Consider the following 21,768-nt stretch of genomic DNA (forward strand, 5'->3'; position numbering starts at 1 on the left):
CAAAAAACGTACGCAAAACGCGCTTAAAATCAAAGCCGTGCAGCGCAGCCAGCAGCGACTGAAGCAGCAACGAAGAGCTGGCAGCTGCGACACCGACAGCAACAGCAAAGTCAACAGAGACGTCAGCAGCAGCAGCAGCAGCAGTAGCAGCAACAACTACAAGAGCAGTTGGCGCCGTCGCTGCGCAGCGTTACGGATCCTCCTCAGACAGCGAACGTTTTTCGTTCTTCCCAGTCGCAAACGGACCGTGTTGGAATAAAGACGTGAACATCGGCTAGAAATTGCCAGAACGACCGATCGATCGATCATATCGAGTACGCACACGCATACATATATACAAACACACACAACACATATACATATATACGCTCAATACTCGCGGTTTTAAAAAACAAAACAACAACATAAATATACACATATAAATACGAGTATATGAAAGAAAGAAAAAAAATATTCAAAATTATTTTTTTTAGAAGAAATTCTAATAGATTAATACAAGTGATATATGCGCGTGTCAAAGGTTAACTGGGCGCGAATGGGCGAGTGAGTGTTGAATGCAATACGAGGAGCACACACACAAACACATACCCCCCCACACACACACACACTCACGCATACAGTGTGAGAGTGCGCGCGAGTTTTGAGTTCAAATACGATACTCGACGTAAAAGTCTCAAAAACCGATTGTCAAAAACAGTTTGTAAAAGTATTGAAATTCGAGTGCGCTTTATCACTGCAGCAAGCCAGGAAAAAGAGTGAGCGTTTTCATAGAATCGACAACGACAACAACCACAGCAACAACAAAAACAAACACAACAACAACAACAACAACAACATCGTGAGCATGGGCAGGGAAACTCCCGCACATATGTTCGAGTAGCGAAGAACCGTTCAAGTGTTTTTCCCAAAACCAAAAAAAAAAAAGAAAAATTCAAACCAAAACCAAAAAAGAAGGCAGCCGTCGGGGAAATTGCCAGCAGTTGGCCCACAGACTTGCAACTGTGCGCATGTGCAACATTAATGTGTGTTCCGCTGTTGCAACTGAAAAGTGTTCAGTGTTCAATAATCAATAAAAAAGCATTGTGCAAGTGTCAGTGAAGAAACGAAAAGGCAAAAATGACTTCGTTCGTGTACGCCGTATTCAGCATTGCGTCGCTGCAATGCAGCGTACGTCCGGAGATATCGCCGTGCACATGCCAGTCGGTGGATTCGCCGAACTACGTAAATCTCGAGTGCGAGAAACTCGAGTCGTTTCACACCATTGTCGATGTGCTGGCCAATAAATTTCAGCCCCATGTCGAAATCGATTTAAAGATCACGCACTCGCAATTGGAGGATTTGGAGATGAGATCGTTTACGGATATGAATCTGAATGTTGTCAAGCTGCGCATGCAATGGAACGGCCTGAGGTGAGTCACCATACTATAACTATGTATGTATGTATGTACATATGTAGGTAGGTAGGTAGGTGTGGGTGGGTGTAGCCTGCCTTTTCCCCTCTCACCTTCCCCCTCGCTTCCCCCCTCAGCGTGCTGTCAACAACAGAATTTTCCGCTCGTTGGCTATCAATTTAGGTTCCTTAAACTCAATCAAAATAAAAGACAAAAAATATGCAAAATACGCTTTCATGTAAATGCACAAAAATGTGCAACTTGTTTACAACCAAGTAGATACTAAAACAAAAACAAAAACACAAACAGCAACAACAACAACAACAACAATAAGCATTCTCTGTTTGCGTCAAAGTCAGGCACTCGGATGGCATCCGATCCAATAGCTCATTATCTTTGGCAACTCAATTGAGCAAATTTAAAGCGGGCCCAAGAAACTGATGTAGCATAGCAAATACTCGTACATAAATGATGATTTAATTTTTTAATTAGTGAAATACCTAGCTTGTTGTTGTTGTTGCTGCTATTGTTTTTAGTCAGCATCCTGCCACTGTCTGAGTGCCATTCAATTGATTCAAATTAGTTCGAGTTATCGCAACATTAGGAGGCCGTGTCTTTCTTTGCTAAGTTACGTGTTGACTTGATCGGCCAGTTGGCTGCACTCGCTCTCCAAGATTAGGGGGCTACCATAGTACTCGTAATATCAACTAAGCTTGGGTTGTTCATTCGCCACGATTTGTCGTCGCCTGCGGTTCGCTGTCAGCGACTTTAGTCGATTTTGTGTTTTATGTATGTATATTGATAATTGAATATACCGTGTGAGCTTATCAATTTCTATAGCACATACATATAAATATACGAGTGCTGTTCTTGTATGTCTGTGTGTGTGTGTGTGTGATTCTCTGCATCGACTTGATAATATGCGACACGTACTCGTACTTGATTCAAAATGCTCTCTTACTTTTAAAACAGATGAAGATGATATTTGTAAAAAAAGGCAATCGACAAGTTGCAAGTTATTGGATTTTGTTTCGACCGATCCGATTGAATGTAAATAGCACGTTTTTCTGACTTATCTTCTTCCCTCTCTATCTCTCACTCTCTGAATGAATTTTCAATTGAATGAGTGCCATTACTTTTATTTATAATCACATCAGGAGAATTTAAATTAAAGTATTTATATATATTGTTCCACAATATGAAAACAACATTCAGGCTTATTTCATAAGCGCCTGCAAACTATTCATTGATATGTCTCGCACTAACTAAATGTACTGGCAATATTTCTAAGAGACTGTTTATATGGATATCGAATGATGGCAAATTCCAATTCTTCCGTCAAAAATATGAAGATTATCTTATTTATATTTACTGTACGAACTTTTTCAATTGCTATGTTTTAGGTTCGAACTTATTTCTATGTTTGACATTTATAAAAATTATTTGCATTAGGCCTTGTATATTTTTAAATTCTTTTCCTTTCACTAACTACTTTTCCCACCGTTTAAAAGTTATCAGGTTGAAACAGACCAACGACATGATTTACATAAGATAAAAAGATTATCGTTTGTAATAAAAATTAGAGCCAAATTGTACATTGAAGAAGTCAAGTCTTATTTGGTTCTTTTACATTCTAAGTTTAAAGCTATAATGTGCTTTTTTTAGTAGGTTACCTTCTCAACAACAAAAGAATACTGCAGAAAATAATAGGAAAAACGTACCTATATCCTAGGCATCAGTACCACTTATCAGTAATTGAACGCGCTATGTCCATTAAAAAATATCAACTAGTTTTACAACTTTACAACACAGCTACTAAAAAACGTTAAATATACAAATATTATAGATTTAACATAAGCTAAATCATTTCAATACTTTATAATCTAACATGCTTCAAAGCGTAAAGCTATAGATTTTCATCTAAAACTCATACCGAATAAAATAAAATTAATAATTAGCTCAATAACAAAAGCTGATTTTACCTACAAATGTTTAAAAAATTAATTTAATAGTGGAATTTGAATTAGATTAAACTAAGATTTGGCTTAATCGAAATTTGGTTATAATTTATAAAACCGTGTAAAAAAGTTTATTTTCATTTGTTTTAAACAAATTTGATAAGAGATATAAAAAACTCAAATCAAGTGTATGTATGTTACCGGGGTTTTTTTGCTGTATTTTATGCCGCTTTTGCACTCTAAATCGTTGCTGATATTTCAAATGTACTTTTTTTTTTTATTATAAACCAACTATGTAGTCTTGTTTTATTATTATTATGCTGCGGAATTGGCCTGCAGATTTGGCTATAACACGGCAGTTTGACATTTTTTCATATGAGATGACACAAGTAATTTTCAAATCATATTATATGCGATGATGGTGGAGCCGAGATTAGAACCGAGTCATATACCCAAGAACCAACTCACATTCGGGGATTCCTGTTAGCTCAACTATGTACTAACGCCATTATACAAGTAGTATAAAACGGACTTGGTCAACAGCGTAAACAAATTTCAGCCAAGGCTTGCAATTGAAATCAGCTGTCAGTTTTAATTTGTCTGCTCCACTCTGCTGCAATATTTCCATTTATTAGTTATATGTAAGACTATATTTAATTACTAGATATAATCAAATCACACGCTGCAATACGACCAGCCAGCCAGCCAGCCAGCCAATTTTTCCTCTGCTTTTCTTTACATTGATGTCAATTTATAATAATTGACCTATTGCCTTAATATCGTGCACTGACCAAATCATGACAGTCAGCCAGCAAATAAGTCGGAGAAAAGACCGCTATTGCAGCACAAGAGTGAGTGTGTGGTATGATAAGTTTTCAAATGCCCGAGATTCTGGCCCCATACTGTACTGAACCGAACCGAAACGAACCCAACCGCACCGATTGGTATTTAAAAATTGTTTGTGGACACTCGATTTATTTCGAGTTTAGTTTACATTCATTTCTATGTCCCCTTATATATACATGTACATACATATATGTATGTATATGTACATATGTATGTATGTATGTATATAACGCACACAGCAGTCGTTAGCCGCTTGAGGACGTACCCGTACCGCCTGATAACAGAGGCCAGCATTACGATTCGCTTGTCGTCTCGTTTATGACTGGCGCCAAAGTCAGAAGTGATGTGAATTTTATGATCATTTTTATGATCGCCTAATATGTAGTCAGATTTTAATAATTGATGTTTTTCGCTGTCTACTTGTAGTAAGTAGTGTTTTCTTGTTTTCCATACGAAATTATTGTTTCGCAGGAATGCTGCGAGTGTGATAATGTGATGACGTGATGATGTGAATGGTGGGACATACATACTTGTACATACATACATGCATACATACATATAGTAAGTAGTGGTCGTATCTGTAGATCCTTTGAATCTGAAGAGTTGCAATGAACTCTTGCAGCAGGACATTGAAAACACTGCTGCGCCACGTGACGAACGTGTGTTGCTCCCGCTCTGCTGCTCTCTGAATGCGGGGGACAGCATGGGGATCTGAGCCGGGGGGACTTGGATGAGTTATTACTTATTTATGTACGAGTATGTGCTGAGTGGCGCTTTGATGCATTCACTTTTGTTTTTTCTCAGGCTGATAAGCGCCGTAGTACCCACTATACGAGTATATGAATGTACGCAATAATAAAACAAAACATCACACATTCACATACTAGTATGTACACCCGATCTGTACATAAAATACTTATAAACTCTGTACGCAATGTTATATGTTCAATCACACGACATCGATTTGTTTGCGGCTATTATTGCCAGAACATTATCAAAGGCAACCAGCAGGCGCACACAGCCCTGAGGAAGTGTAAAAAAGAGTTGGCCGCTGGCTGGTGGACGGGTCTGTCTTGTCAACTCTTGTCAATCAATTATGATAACTACATAATTTATTGATGATTTATATATGCTATGGAATATTACCAGACGTGCAGTCGCTGCTTGATAACGTCCAAAGTCAAAGTCGCCCCTGGCTAGAATGTTTTCGTTTTCGTACATAAATCTTAAGGAAAGTAAACAATAAACAAACCACAACAAATTTTGTATATTTCATTTTTTTCGGTAAAAAAAAGTGTTGTGTGTTTTTTCGGCGTAGGCTGCAGAGACCTGGGACTACGAACCTCCGAGTGATTGCTCAAATGTGGAATGTTCCGATGTTGTTATTCCTATGCTCCGGTTCGGGTCACTTCTTCCAAGAGCAAATGAGTAAGCGGCAAAGAGATGGAGATGGAAAGAAAGAGATAGAGAGAGATAGAGAGAAAGAAAGAGAGAGAGAGAGAGAGAGACTGCTCAATGTACAATTGAATTTTATTATTACGTTCAATCAATGATCAAGAGGCCAGCTTAGGTCGTGTGACAATTATATGGCTGACGTTAAAGATAAATGATGCGCGCGCGCACACACACACGCACAACACACATCCATATGAACATACACACATACTTAAGTGTATATACATAGTCGGGCAAAGAGTTGATAAAATACCAACGCACAGTGGGGCCAACCGTAAGTCTCTTCGTATTAAATGGAGCTTTCTTTAACGGTTCCTCTCAAACATTTCGAGCCTCAATCCACTATAAATAAATCTTTATCTCTTGTTTTCTTAAACATCCAAATCGCAGCCATATCTCGCAATACTTTGGATCTTTTGCCAGGCAGGCAAATAATAAGCTTAAAAATTTATCCAAATTGGCAAATAATTCATATAAAGCAAATCCCACAGAAGGACAGGATAAGTCGTTGTCGATAAATCGCTTTGCACATCCGTCTGTCCGTCCGTCTGTCTGTTTGAACGCAACGATGTCTGAATTGGCTTATATGTTGTGTAAACTTTAAGAAAGGGAAATGAAAACAAGCTTAATGGGTTTGCGTACAATTCCCAAAAGATGAGTATAGGGCCATATCAAGAAAAAACTGTAAGCATTTATAAATTAAATTGCTTGATTTTATGGAGAGCAGCAACAGCTCTGCCTATCTATCCTTTTAGCCTTTAAACAAATGGTTTATTAAGTATTTCTGAAAGTGTAAACTTGATATAGTGGACGAGATAAATAGATCTATACCGTCGTCCTTCGGCGCCCAGTAACTCAAGCGAGCATAAAGTTTCGAATCGGCAGTAATGTCTCAAGAATGGAGAACATATATTCAGAACATTTAGTCGCACTTTTCTCGAATTGTATTACCACTGTCCTGTAGCAGAGGCATGTGCCCAAGTTCAACGCGCGATTGCTCATTATAAATACAATATGTAGTCACTCATCCTTGTGGCCGGCCAGGCATCACTTTTTTCATTACATAATCAATGTTTCAGAAGCCCGGCAGCCAATTGCCGGTGGCGCTGGCAATCAATCAGTGGTTAGACGAGGCGACGAAGGCGACGAAGGCGATGACTTCGGCTAAAAATAGCACCTGTCAATCAGTGGTTGCGCCTGCGTCTGCCTATAACGGCGCCAAGGATGCCAAGGCTGGCAATTTGTTGACGGCGACGCGTTGACAAGCAGCCCAGTTCCCATAATGAATAATGCGCGAGCCTGCAGTCGCCGCTTGGCCCATTGGAATGCCAAGCGGCGACTGAGGCGGCGACAACGACTTAATAACGCAGCTGCAACCATCGCTGTTAGACTCTACTTGTAGATAAAGAGGCAGATACAGATCTCGTGAGTTGGCATTGAATTGGGTTCTAGCCTGCTTGATAAGCTGCGTCACTTCTGCTCGATTGTTTATGCCACTTTCAGATTAGCCCGTCGAAGAAACGGTCTTTGCTCATTTTAAGACAATTCGCTGTTTTCTATTTATAGATCGCTGCCTGAACTTCCATTTCGTGGGTTATCGAATGTCAAATACCTAAGCGTCGGCGACAACGAACTGGAAGAGATTCCGAAGCACGTCTTGAACCACATGCCGATCTTGCAGACGGTGGACATAGCTCGATGTCACATACGATCCGTGCAGCAGGACGACCTTAAGGGCATACAAATGGTGACAAATCTCATATTGCCCAGCAATAATATAACACGTCTGGACCGAGGGGCCTTTCCGCCCAGCCTCAAAACCCTGCATTTGGGTCGAAATCAAATTGAGGCACTGAACGGATCGCTCCACGATCTTGTCAAGCTCGAGTCGCTGTTCATTAATGCGAATAGCATCAGCGACCTGGAGGGAGAGTTTCCCGATACGAATACACTGAAGCTTCTCATGGCCCACAACAATCGCCTGGAGCGTTTGCCTTCCAATATGCGTGGCATGGATCAGCTGGAGATCATGCACTTGCACTTCAATCGGCTGCGATCTTTTGATGGCGTGCTGAAAGGCGCCGAGTTCCTCAACGAACTGATGGCGCATAACAATGAGCTGGAGTATCTGGCCCATGACGAATTCCAGGCGTGTCGGCGTCTGGAACATCTTAATCTGGCTGTCAACCACATCCGCTCGACGAACGGCTCGCTTCTTCCCATGGCCAAGTTGGCTATCGCGAACTTTTCGTTCAACGAAATCGAGGAGTTCTCAATGGAGGAGCTTCGTGGCCTGCGATCGCTAAAGATACTTGATTTGTCCAACAATAGAATCAAACGCCTTCGCCCCAGCCTCGAGCACATGCACGATCTGCCGTTGGTGGATCTACGTTTGGATCACAACAGGATTATCACCCTGGATGCTGCTCTGGCTGGTCTAAGCCATCTCCGCATACTCGGCTTGTCGTACAATAGAATGGAGTTCATCTTGCCGGGCGATTTTGATGGCATGGACCGTTTGGAGATTTTAGACATGACTGGCAATGAACTGGTTGAGCTGAAGGAATTGGAGACAGTAAGTTCCCGGTTAAATAGTAATTTATCTGAGGTCGCCCTTAACCCTATACTTCTTCTGAATTCAGAGCAACCTGCCAAGTCTGAAGATCCTTAAGGTGGCCTACAACAACATCACGAAGCTAGATAGGGACTTCTATGGATTGCCCGTGCTTTGCCAGGTTAACCTAACGAACAATCAAATCTCGACCATTTCGAGCGAGCTCGTGTCACGCACTCGTTGCAAGAACCACAATGTTCCCGGCAAACTGGAGATTCATTTGGATGGTGAGTAAAAACAGGGAAAATTATTCTAACTCTTGTTAGTGAATACGGAAGAACCTCTTCAAAACATTAAGATACATATTCATTTCGTTTTTAAATGGAGATTTCTTTTCAAAACTATTATTTTTATCATATTTTCTAATTCCTCCAAAATAAAAACTCAAAATGAAATCTTATGAATATTGATGAATATTAAATACAAAATTGGATCATTAAATAAACAATAAAAGAAATTAATTATCGTATTTGAATTCATGGTGTTCTTTAAAATATAATCATGTAAATTTTAAATAAAATACATTTATTGAAAACCGTTATGTACTCTTTCCCCAGATAATCCCATAATGTGCGATGTGCGCCTGAACGAGCTGTGTCGTTTGATGATGGCCCAGGATGCACGCATTCGCGGCCGTTCGCAATGCTTCGAGAACGACCAGGAAGTGTGTACCGTTCTACCGATGCTCTACAAGATCGAGCTGCCTTTGCTGATAGCCAAACTGAAAACCGGTGAGGCCGAGGATGCCAAGCCTGTTATGCAAGTGCTGGTCCCATCACCACTTCTTTTGAACAATAATGCGGACGAGCTGCTGCCTCCGATCATAGCCACGCTAAGCCAGCCACTGATTATAGCACCGCCGGTGGCCACGACAACGCCCTCGGCAGATGTATTGGTTAACAAAGTGGATGCGGATGTAGAGGACAATGCAACAACAACAACAGCATCAACCACAATGAAATCAACAACAACAATAACACCTGTCACATCAACAATACCAGCAGCAACGAAGGCGCCAATAATAGCCGCTGAAATCCTGACAACAACTCCACCTACGACAACCACCACCATTACGCCGACGCCCACAACTATTTCGGAGCTAAACGAAACATTGCCCGTCGTCCTCGACATCGAGGAGCCCAATCCCAATGTAACTCCCAGTGAAGATAGTCGTAGGCCCATTGCAGACAGACCGAATGCCACGGCCTCCATAAACGAACCGTCCCGAATAGAGGAGCAGACACTGCTCGAACCGCCGCCACCAGTGGTAACGACAGCCGAAGAGCAGCACGATCGTGTGGCAGACACAGTGGCCAAGACGGAGTACGAGACGATCGAGTATATACCGAATCTGGTGCAGCCAGCAATCGCTGCGCCAACGCCGCCGAGCAAAACGAATCTGCTCGAGGAGGATTCACAGTCTAACTCGGTGCATGAGGCGATGCTCAGTGATCTGGAGCATGCCGCCCAAAGTCTGCAAATACCAGAAGAGCCGCCCGAGGAGTGAGGAGTGGGCTATGCTTTTGGCCAGAGATTTGCTTTAAGTATAAAGCGCGAAAGGCGTGGCAGGGTGCGGCAGGTGTAGACTTGGGGCGTGGGTGTGGCGGTGGAGCAACATGCAACGAAACCGAAACGAAATTTTATTCTATGCCTTAAGTTAATTATTTTAGTTTACGGTCCTTATTTAAGCATGATCGAAAAGCCGAACAGCTTGCACTTTCTTGTTTGAATTTTCGATTCGATATCTTTTAAAATGCATTCATTTTGTTTGACCAGCATGGGATTGTGTAATTGGACCGAGTGACAGACGCGACGATAATATGAAATGAGACATCGGCAAACTGGAATATGTTTTAAGTTAAATGCTGGGGGCTCAAGCAAATATTACATGTGTATTGATGGCTCTGTAGAATGACGGGTGGAAGAGTTGATGAAAGCGGCAGCGATGGCGATACATACATATACATATATTTAGTAATTGTAAAACACATATGTTGAAAATCTAACAGTAGGTACTTAGCATTAAAACAAACAACAACAAAATTACAGCAACGCAGCACATACACAAACTATATTGTTATCGAATAAAACAAATGAAATTAGAATTTAGAGCGTAATGAAATGGTATTCTAAATAAAGTCGTAATAACATCCAGATGTGCATTTTTCTATTATGATTTTATGTAAAATGTTATGCTTGTAAGCGGTGGAATGTGCTTGCTTCTGGTGCAATGTAACGGCTTAACAAAATTTGACACTATCGTGGATGGGCAGCACTGTATACGTTGCCAGATGGTAAATGCGGAAAAGTGCTACCAACTCAAGCATTCGATTTCACTCATAGACTATCGATAGCAATACTTCGTATTATTATCACACCACTAGATACACTGAAGCAGAAAAAGCACTGTCGTACACGATTACACATCTTTTATACGCTAGAAACTAGTAACATTGAACAAATTAATTGTTTAAAATATACACAAAAGTGCAATTTACATCTTTATAATTCGCTATTTATAAGCTTACGCAGGAATTTAAGTGAAATCAATTGCAGAAACGACAAAAAAAAGCATAAATATTGATGCAGTGCTAAAGCAAACGAAAAAAGAAAACACCTTTGTCATCATCATCACCGCAGCGAGTCGGCCACGAAAGGCAGCGAAGAAAGCAGAGCGCCATCGCCATAACAAACAAGAGAATCAAATGCTGCGTATTTCCATTTGTGCAAAGTGCAAAGCTTAAAATATTCGCATTTCCAATACTCTACACCTGCACCTTCGCATTGCAGTCTCACTTATAGTCGCGCAATTTGTCGCTGTTGTCGTCATCGTCTTGTGACTATCTTGTGCTACGCATTCAAAAAGAAAGTCGTAGAAATATATATACAAAGCTAGCTGGGAGGAGTTGCCGTTGGTGCCCGTGCCCCACACACTCACACATACAGCCAAACACACAAACACACTGCAACAAACTACAGTGGAGCTCAGGCATTGGCATTGCAGCAGCAGAGGCAGCAGGTAAGCGGTGGGGGGTGCCTCCATTTACTTCTACGTAGGCACTGGCAGTTTGTTTGGGCCAGGCCAACATTTCTCTTTAGTTGTAGCAGTATTTTAAAGCAACTATTTTCTTTCTATCTTACGTTTACTTTTATTGATTCAAAATAGTGCCGATTGCTTGTGGTTTGATGTTTATGTTTATGGCCCCTTGGGTTCATTTGAATTGTTTATCACACACAAATTAATATCTGTATGTGTTTGTTATTTAAATTCAGAGCGGATGCGGGTGAGCGTCTTCTGCTTAAAAATAACTCTAGCGCTATTTGCCTCTTCTGTACACAGCGACCTTCATTGTTGTTGCCATTTCGCGCTGTTGGTGTTGATATAAAGACCGTTGCTTGATATTTTGATAACTCGCACGCCGGCCGCTTAGTCATGCAAATACATAGTTAAAAGCTGAGGGGTTTATGTTGCCATACCAATGAGTAATAGAGCTGCTCATACTTTAGTAAAGCGAATATAGTTTATAAATATGTATGTATATTGTACATATTAGTTTGAGACATTATGAAATCTAATCGCAACTGGACTTGTTATCACAAACGCACCCTCACACACACACGCACACTGGCACAGTTCATTGCACAGTATCGCTCACATACGCATATATACACATGTATATATGTATGTATACACACTTGCTTATTTCCATACATACGCCCAAATTGTAGTGAATTACGCCCGCATGCACTTACAAATGCAACAGCCGAAGTGAGTCCCCAGCGAGAGCTGATCAGACCGCTTAACTAACATGCACAGTGGGCCGTAATGCAACTAAACCTGTTATTATATAGGATGTATTTCAAGTGCCCCACCGTGTTAATATAATTAAACCCAAGGTTTCGTGCAAGTAGCAGTAACATCATCGATCCCAATTAATAGTCACCATCACCGAGAGCTGTTTTAATTAAAGGTCAAGCGATACAGAGTTCAACCTTTGCTAGGAAGGTGCAAATAGTTCTAAAAATAATAAATTTATTGGTTTCTTTCTAGACATCAGTTTTAATGATTCTATATTATTTTGGATACCTGTGTACATTTCTATATCTTTGTACAGCGATCAGATCATATTTTCCAAACCAAATCATTTTATGAAGCAACACAAATTTTATAAGCCGATTCAAATTTAACTGTTAGTTTTTAAAGTATTCATGTAAATAACTTAATTAAAAATAAAACATTTTTGTTTTATATAAATACCATTATAGTCTGTGGATTTAATATTATTATTTATTGAAATGAATTTTATAAATAGAATCACAAATTAATATTTAACGTAATAATACTTAATAGACTTTTAGTGCGTGCAGGGTATTTGAAGCCTGATTATTTTGATGTAGTTTGGTCTTACGCCTACTCTTCTGACCTTCACCATTGGCACTTAGACACCCATTATCGATTCCATTCACACAGTTGCGCTAATCGCTGGCGTGAAAAGGGTGAATAATAGAGAAAACTCGAAAACATTCCGCACCACAAATCATTGTCATATTCAATTCAAGCATATTTTAATTCTACACACATTTAATGCACAAAACTGTCCGTTTGGCTTCCGTTGCTCGAATTAGTTGTATTTTTGCCACGTTCGTTGAACTGTTCAGTCGTTGTTGGCAGTGTCTGAGTTTCAGTTTTAGTCTCAAGGCTCAGTAATCAGTCCATAGCCTCAAACAAAGTACTTTGCTCGTATTGTTGTGTGTTGTCTCCATCGTGTTTACCGCTCTGTTTTCTGTTTGTTTTCGTTTATAAATTGTTTTTGGCAATAAAAGCGTCGTCGTCGTTGTTGCCGTCGCGACAAAGTCAAGTGCAAATATATATATATGTATATACATATACTATACATATATGTATCCGAAATGCCACAACAAAGAAAGTTCCCGTCACTCGGACATTTCATTTGCTCAAGTTCAAATAGCCAAGCAACAACCCCTTCAGGCTCTCATTTGGTGTTTATTGGTGTAGTGTTGTGTTGCTGGTCCGGCATTTAATTGAATTATGTACATATAATATATATAATAAATATAAATAATACATATATGTCTGCTACAAGTATATGAATATCTGTGCTCGATGCAAATGATGGGAAAGCAACAAACCAGCAAACAAACAAACCATTTCATTCCCCATTCGCCTCAATGCCCCGTTAATAGGTGCCGGTTTGAGAATTTGGAACACTGATCGTCGGACAAACTCACTACGAAACCAAAGCAACAACAACCGCCCATTACACACAATAAATTTGAACTGAGAGTGCGAAATGAGCGTCAACATCGGACTCGGTCAATGAATCTGAAAATTCTTGCCTGACAAGTTCTCGCAGCTTACATGTTTGTTCGGCTACCTCTGCCAATGCGTGTATATATGTCAAGTACATTATTTATAAAGTTTTTATACTTAAAGGCATTAAGCAAATCTGTGTTATAAGCTGTTCTCTGTCGACATATAGTAATTGGCACAACATTCAGTTCAGCCCATGAACCGGCTATAAAAACAGTCCAGCGAATCTTATCAGTTGAATGCGTTCGCTACTTTTGATGTGTTTGTTTACGCCGAGTCTTCTATAAAGTTGATTGCTAGTGCTCGTGTCTGACGTAGGTAGTTGGTCATCGTTTGGCAAATTCTAGCAAAGCAATTTATAAGAAATTGCATACCTATACAGAGCGCTCAATTAACTATTTTGTCGACGCAGGGGAACTGCCAATTCTCTCGACACAATATTGATTGACTTCAATTATTTCTAGAATCATTCAGCGAGCACCCTTTTGAAATTTTAGTATTTTAAAAATGCTTGTTTATAGCCCTTATAATTATTATATAATTATAATATAATATAATTAGTCATTTCTTGATACCCGGTCGGCTAATTTTTGTTTCAATAACTTTTCTCCCACCGTTTGATGAGGTAGTTATCATATATATGATGGAGGTGTATCCCTTTTGTGCCGCGAATATTTACCATGGGTCGACAAACGGAAAATGTAAACAAATGCTCCCTTTAAAATTCACTTAACGACTTAACTACCTGCAAAAAAATTTAATTGCAAATCATAAATGCTCGTCAGACCAAAAGCATCATCTTGGGATCAAAATTAAGTAAGGAACAAAACACATTTCACTGAAAAACAGAAGTATGTGCAATTGGTGTCACATTCCAATACGTTTTAGAGAGCTCTGCCAATGCCAATGCCTGCAATTAATAGACGTTAACGCATTTTATGCATTTAATTACTTTATGTGCACTTATGTATATACATATAAATATATATTGATGATATAAATATACAACATTGCCGTGGCCGGTGTACAACGAAGAAAAAAATCAATGCACTCGCCGTTTATAGAATATTTGTTTGTTGCTGTTGTTCTCGTTGTTGCCATATGCGACGCATATGTAAAGCAGCTTAGTTCAAATTTGCATGCCTGCTGACGGAAAAGGAATTTAAAAAAAAAAAAAAAAAAATAGTAGACGGATGCAACCTATGAATCCCTTCCGTTCCGACACCTGGTCGTCGTTGGGTCATAGTCGTGGTCTGGCCCCTTGGGCGCATCGCACTTCTCTGGCTTCCCATGTCTGTTGTGCTCCAAGTACTGCGTTTGTGTTCATTGCACATTTTGTTTGCCCGCAAATTGAATTATTCCTGTAGTGGTCGAGCAGGTGGTCGGCCTTGGCAGTGGCGTCGCCCCCCCAGTCTGAGCACGCGCATGAACTTGGCGCACGGGATAGTGCTTTGAATTTAAAATTTCTACTAATTTTATTTAGGGTCTTCATTTCTATGTCTTAGCCATAGCATACGACTACGCCACCGCAAAGCTATAACAAATGTGTCAATTAAATTTCTTTAATGTGCCTTTTTCAAATTAATAATATAAGTTTATGGAAATTTTATGACAATTTGAGAAATCTTTAAAAATGTATCTAATTGTTGGCCAACTATGTTTTCAAAGACTTATAGTTGTTATTATTGATAGCCAAATTGTCAAAAAGTCTCTTATTTGTTATACCCTGTACTATACTAATTTGACAGTCCGTCTGTACGTCTTTATGAGTAGTTTTGAGCTCATTAAAATAATAACGAATAAATCTATTAATGGAAAAATAGCTTTGGTAAGACAAGCTATTTAAAATACTCGTATATATAAATGCTACGAAAGTTGTGTACAGGGTATATCATAGTCGAGCGATATCGACTATAGCGCCCTCACTTGTATATCTATCTCTATGTACTTTTATACTACGTATTTTGATTGTATTATCTTGTATCTCATACTTAGCTTGCTTTGGAGCACACTTAAACAGCAAAACAAAAGCTCAAAGAAATTCTAGCAAATACAAGCAAATTCATACGCAAACAAAAAATCTTTCTCTAGAAATCTAACTAAAAGCAAAGTCAAACGCAAAAACAAACGAAAAGTAAGTCTCAATGTTTTAGTTTAACTTTAATTACTTACACCGCCCGATTATTCACATCAAATGAATTTGAAAATATACTAGACGTTCTTCAGTTATGCAATAAAAATAGAATCACCCGAGATACTACGTTCTTATTTTTCACTATGTAGCATAATTTCTAATTTGAGTTGAACTTTGGCATACAAAATATACACAAACAATTATGTACTATGTTCCACACTCAGAAGTCCACCTTTCGTTGCCGCACATTGGACTTACATCTTGTGTTTTGTGTTACCGTGTTTGTTTTTGTTTGTTGATTTTGTCGCGAAAGTATGAAACCACAACAAATTCTTCACACACACACACACACAGACACAGAAAGCACACGAATAACAACTTTGTAAAGAAAAAAACCCATAAAAATAGTAAACAATTTGACGAAAAACGTTATCAAAATTTTCTAAAAATTCTCGAAATTTGCTGCCGAAACTAACTAGACAGTTTATATTTGTACAGCCAACAATAAAGACATCAACACTTCCATAGCCATGTTAAAACCCTTTCACATTCTTCTCGTCACACAGTGAGAAAGCAAAAGGACGATATGCAGGTTAATGTCGCCGGTCTACGCAGAAACATCAAAAATCTCGCGCATAACTATACCGATGCTCAGGTTAGTAATTCCCATCAAGAAACCATTATTTCACATGACTAATCCCCTGATTTTTCGCCCAGGTGAAGGTGCGTGAAGCTACCTCGAACGATCCATGGGGCCCTTCGGCAACAATTATGGCCGAGATCGCAGACCTCACTTACAATGTGGTCGCCTTCTCCGAAATCATGCAAATGATTTGGAAACGTCTAAATGATCATGGCAAGAACTGGCGCCATGTCTACAAGGCACTTATCCTTTTGGAATATTTGATCAAGACGGGTACGGAGAAGGTCGCACAACAATGCAAGGAGAACATTTTTGCGATACAAACGTTACGCGAGTTTGTCTACTTTGAGGAGGGCAAGGATCAGGGCACGCATGTGCGTGAGAAGGCTAAGCAGCTGGTGAATCTACTCAAGGATGACGAGCGTTTGAAAAATGAGCGCGTAAAAGCCTTAAAAGCTAAAGAGCGTTTTGCTCAGCATCCCAGTGGCTTTGGCAGCGACGGCTACATCGACGGACCTTCGCAGCGAGACATGCCGCCCGGCTGGCAAGAGGAAGCACCCAAGTCGGTGTCCGAACTGGAAATGGTGCGACCACAGACTGCTGGTGAGGAGGAGCTCCAACTACAACTCGCTATGGCTATGTCGCGTGAAGAAGCCGAGCAGGAGGAGGCAAAACGACGCAGTGATGATGTACGTTTACAGCTGGCGCTCAGTCAGAGCGAACAAGACTTTAAGTAAGTAATGTTAGGAAATGTTAGGTTATTTTTAGACATCAACAATATCCTATAGTATACAAAAAATACGCTGTAAATATTGAATTATAGGGACTCTATTTTTATGCAATTTATTAATATTAATATAATTTGTGCCTTTTAGAGATCAGAATGGACGGCCCATAGCGGCACCGAGGAAGGAGGAACCCCAGAGCCATTTGTTAGACTTGCTGGACATTTCATTGGGCGCAACAAGCATATCCAGTCCACCGCTGGGCGCTGCAGGCGGCGCTGCCATTGTCGACCCCTGGGCCACGCCCGCCAGTAGGGCGGCAAGCCAGCTATCGGACCCTTGGTCCGGCACTTCATCGCCTCAAGTTGACCCCTGGCATCCGACGGTAGCACCTCGAACCATCATGAGTGCTGGCGTGCCTATGGGCGCAGGCGCTGCGGGCACGAATGGTTCCAACGATGCTTGGGGCGTGCGCACACATTCGCCGTCCGTGGCATCCGGTTCCTCTACAGAGGGATGGTTGCAAACGAATGGAAATGCTAATCAAAATGGGGGTGGCGCAAGAGGAGAAGCATGGCTGACGAAAACACCGGCTGGTGCCGCTTTGGCAGCGGCGCCAGTTCAGCAAGCTGCCGCCAGCAATGGCAGTGCGGCAGATCCTTGGCTGGCAGAGCAACAGCCGGCCGCAGCAGCGGCAACCGGACTGGCAGATCCATGGGCGCCACCGACCCAAGCTGCGGCGACGGCAGCGGCTGCGTCCGCTGGCCCTGATGATCCCTGGAAGGGTTTGGAAACAGGCGCAGTCAAGGTGTGTACTTTTTGTGACTATGTTGAGAACTGCAATCACATATAACTTTCTCTTGCAGAAACAATCACCTGACTATGATGATTTCGATTTGATTACCAACCGCAATCGATCCGGCGAACTTAATAATTCCCATGCCTCCAACAACAATAATGGTAAGCCTCATATTTTGTAAAACGTCCAGGAATACAACTTATTATTTTGTCATTTCTATAGCTTCGCTACTTGATGACATGGACCCGTTGTCTACAAACTATACGGGCTCTGTGCATCCGTCAACTGGCGCCACCGCCAAGAAACCCCTCAAGGATCCACAATTGTTTTTGGGCGAAAATTCTGCATTGGTTAATTTGGACAATCTAATCAAGCCCATTACGCCGCAGTCGCAGTCCGGTACTGCGCCAGCGTACAATCCTTTCAGCGACACCGTGATGCCACCAAAAACGAATCTATTCCAGCAACAACAACCAGCAGTAAGTCACAAACAAGTTATAAAGTCTTAAAATATTAATGCCAAGTCTAGTTTCGTAAAATTAAATTGTAAAACAAGCCCAATTAATCAGCCATTATCGGAACAGACATCCTTCAGATAAGCAATACTAAAGCAATTATTTTGAGCATTAATAAGTTGAAGTTTTATAACGTATTTCATAATTTGAACTAAGTAAAAATCGTTTGAGTATTTAAAAAATTCGCAAACTAATGTAACCATGTTTTGGCCACAGTATCTACAATCTAATTGATACTAAGTTTTCGAGGAGATCGTGTGTGATTGGAAATAAGTTACAATTGTCGAAACAAATTGGTAATAATATTTCCCGTTTAAACAGGTGCCGTCCATTAATCAGCTGAAACAGCAGGCGCCTTTCGCAGTTAACATGAACCAGGATCCCTGGGCTCCGGTCAGTACCGCCAATATTGCGTCACAGGTAAGTGTTTTCATTCAGGTGTGCATTTGAGTTTGCAGCACGCTGCTTAGGTGTCTGTTTTCAGCGCGTTTAACCATCAATGACATGGCGACGGGTTTTCCGTGTGCAGAACTTTAATTTATGCCTATGAGGCCATTTAATCTCTAATGATTTCGTATCTCTTTTTCTTTCCTAACTTGTCAATGTTAACTTTTTAAAATCATTTTCCATTCCCTTTTCTCTACTCATTTGACAATTGCATTTATTTTCTGTGCATTTTCTTTTTGGTTTTGTATTATTTCCACACTTTTGGCCACTTTTTGTGCATGTTAAGTCCCAATCCTTAAAGCAAGCAAAAGAATTTTCGTTTGTCATGTCTGATAGACCCATTAACTCAGTGCAGCCTGCACGACCAACGAGCCTGAATCTTGCCCAGATCTCGACAAGTGCTGATAGCAATTTTCAGCTGTTGAGTGCATTCAAAAATCCACCCCCAGTGGCAGTCCCAGTTCCCAATCGTAATCAAACCCAATACCATACCATGCAGGTATATCAAAGTAACAGCAACAACAATCAAAGCAGTCCCCAGCAACAACAAGAGCTCATATACAAACCAAACCATTCGAATTATCATGCAAGCATCGATAGCATACGCAATATGGAAATCATCAGCGAGACGCCCCAACGCCCATATTTCAATAGTCCCATGGCACCGGCAGGTAACAACAACAACAACAATGGCCATAACAACAACAGCCTGTCGAACTATGGCACGCCCATCTATTCGAGCTATGCCCAGAATTACAGCAGCGCTCTGTCCGATTCTCTGGCCGCCACGCCGGGCATCACCATAGCCCCAATGACACATGAGTTGCTGGGCACGCCCTATGAGGCCAACGGCGTCAGCCACTTTGGTGGCAACATTGGCAGTTACGGCTTCAGCGAAGCAGCATTAGGTGCTGGGGCAGGCACAGGCGCCGCTAGCGCCTGCAAGCTGGAAGTGAGTGTCGTGTCACGCGTGATATTGTTGTTGCCTCAGCTACAGGAGTTTTGCTTGCTCCCCAAGTTATCGCTTCTTTCTTTATATTCTTGTTGTCGTTATTCTAATTTAATTTCGTTCGTATTTGTTTTGTATGATTTTTGAGAAAGCCTCGATACAGAGCCAGTGCCCAAGACTGCTTCGTAACAATTATTAATTAGCTCTAAACTGATAGGCAAATGCAATTTATGCAAGAGTTGATCATAATAATTTGATATTGGAATTTTGTATCTTGTAGCCAACAATGGAGGCTTGGACGCTTAAATAAAATAATGCAAATGGGTAAAATGTTTTTTCGAATGTGCATGCCTTGCTTTACCAACTAAACAAAATCGTAGCTACAAACAAACCACTAAACTAATTGACTACTCTACGTATTTTTGCTCTTTATACTAAACTGCATGTAGTTCGCTAGTAGATTGTAAGTTGATTATTTACCAAAGAGCTGCTCAACTAATCTTTCAAATAAATCTTTGCAGCAAAATAACAACATGCCTTGGATAAAACCCGAAGCCGCCGCAACAAATCCGTTTTTGTCATAAGCCCGGAAAGCCTATATACCATTAAGAAATACAAGTCTTTATTTATGTGGAGAGAGTTCTAAACGATTTCAAGAGTGGTACGTGACAGGTGGGGCGGAGCTGGCGCTAACAACAAGACCAAGCAGCTAAAAACTCGAGCTCTAAAACAATACTAAAAGTAATTAATGAATAACAAATAAATTATGTGTAAGCAAGTATTATTAAATTGTAAAATTTGTGATGTTGTACACTATATGGATGAGTCGTAAAGGCGCGAGCCCCACAAGCACCACCACAATGATAGAGAGGAGGGTATCAATTGGTATTGGACTAGGAATAGCTTAATTAACACCACGCCTAAAACCGGCTGAGTTGTAAATGTGTAAAGGCAAGAACCAAAACAAAAATTAAATTAAATAAATAAACATCAACAGGAAAGAATAAAAAGGCTCGCCTGAAAGTTATGTTAAACGGTCAGAAATGAGAAAGAAAAAAATTGTTATAGCTTTAAATTGTGCAGGCAGTCTCGCTTTGGACTGCTCTGCGACATAAACGAACGTTACGAAATTCGAGAAACTTATAAAAAAAAAACTAAAAATTATTATTTTAATTTGTGTGTTTTGTTCGTAGAAGTCCCCTTCCTAAACAATTTTTGTAACAGTTTTTGTGTGCGTTTCAAAGCTGAACCTAGGAAAACAAAAAACAATTTGTAAACATACATAAATATATATATTTTTTAAATGTTCATATTTCTTGCGCTTTTTTGGGCCACTTTCAAAATACATACACCTTATTTTTTAGTTTAAAAATGCAACATATATATATATAAACAAAATATATTATACAACAGAATGGTATCGATTTAGGTTAGAATACGTAAAATTGTATAAGATTAACTTAATTATAAATATACATACAAACATATATTAAATGAAGGAAGAGATTTATAACTGAACATACACGAAACATACACAAGATATGCTGCTGATATACAAATACACATACATATATATACACGTACTATATACAAAGCAAAACAAGAAACACACACACATTTGCAAATCAAGCACATTTCTTTTAGCATATTTCCATTTTATTAAAATTTTATTTTAACAAGAAAAAAAACAACTAAAACAAGACTTAGCCAATGTGCCAGTGTAAGCCATGTTTTCTTTTTCTTTTCTCTCCGTCATTACACAATAAGCCAAAGTGCTAAGCTGCGACATCGCATCTCTGTATGCGCCACAACCTGGACGGGGACGGGCACGGACACACATGCCGACGGCAGCCTGAAGCCTGGCAGCACCTCCACTTGACAGCCAGCGAGCTGCAGCGCGATCGTTCAACACTTCGTTGGGGCGCAAAATGCAGCGGCACGATTATGTTAATTTTGGGGG

The 21,768-nt window shown here is 40.3% G+C and overlaps 2 protein-coding genes across 8 annotated transcripts; both read left to right on the plus strand.

Moving 5' to 3' along the window:
- Window positions 1-253: 253 nt before the first annotated feature.
- On the plus strand, window positions 254-10,420 carry LOC115628237 (podocan). The gene is made up of 4 exons (XM_030524250.1): window positions 254-1,409; window positions 7,217-8,225; window positions 8,293-8,491; window positions 8,822-10,420. The coding sequence occupies exons 1-4, from the start codon at window positions 1,117-1,119 to the stop codon at window positions 9,769-9,771; spliced, it is 2,451 nt and encodes an 816-aa protein (XP_030380110.1). The 5' UTR covers window positions 254-1,116; the 3' UTR covers window positions 9,772-10,420.
- A 286-nt stretch (window positions 10,421-10,706) lies between these two features.
- LOC115628219 (epsin-2) lies at window positions 10,707-21,116 on the plus strand. Of its 7 annotated transcripts, XM_030524211.1 has the most exons (11): window positions 10,707-11,283; window positions 15,592-15,730; window positions 16,297-16,385; window positions 16,448-17,106; window positions 17,249-17,906; window positions 17,965-18,058; window positions 18,120-18,376; window positions 18,734-18,832; window positions 19,146-19,811; window positions 20,089-20,132; window positions 20,330-21,116. In XM_030524211.1, coding segments are annotated over exons 2-10 (2,553 nt in total). In that variant the 5' UTR covers window positions 10,707-11,283; window positions 15,592-15,729; the 3' UTR covers window positions 20,119-20,132; window positions 20,330-21,116. The 7 variants fall into 7 exon arrangements, with proteins under 7 accessions (XP_030380071.1, XP_030380069.1, XP_030380074.1 ...); XM_030524209.1 differs by lacking the exon at window positions 20,089-20,132; XM_030524214.1 differs by lacking the exon at window positions 19,146-19,811.
- The last annotated feature ends 652 nt before the right edge of the window (window positions 21,117-21,768 follow it).

Source organism: Scaptodrosophila lebanonensis, unplaced genomic scaffold (assembly GCF_003285725.1).
Source record: "Scaptodrosophila lebanonensis strain 11010-0011.00,11010-0021.00 unplaced genomic scaffold, SlebRS2 tig00000113-arrow-arrow-pilon, whole genome shotgun sequence".
Classification (NCBI taxonomy): Eukaryota; Metazoa; Arthropoda; class Insecta; order Diptera; family Drosophilidae; genus Scaptodrosophila; species Scaptodrosophila lebanonensis.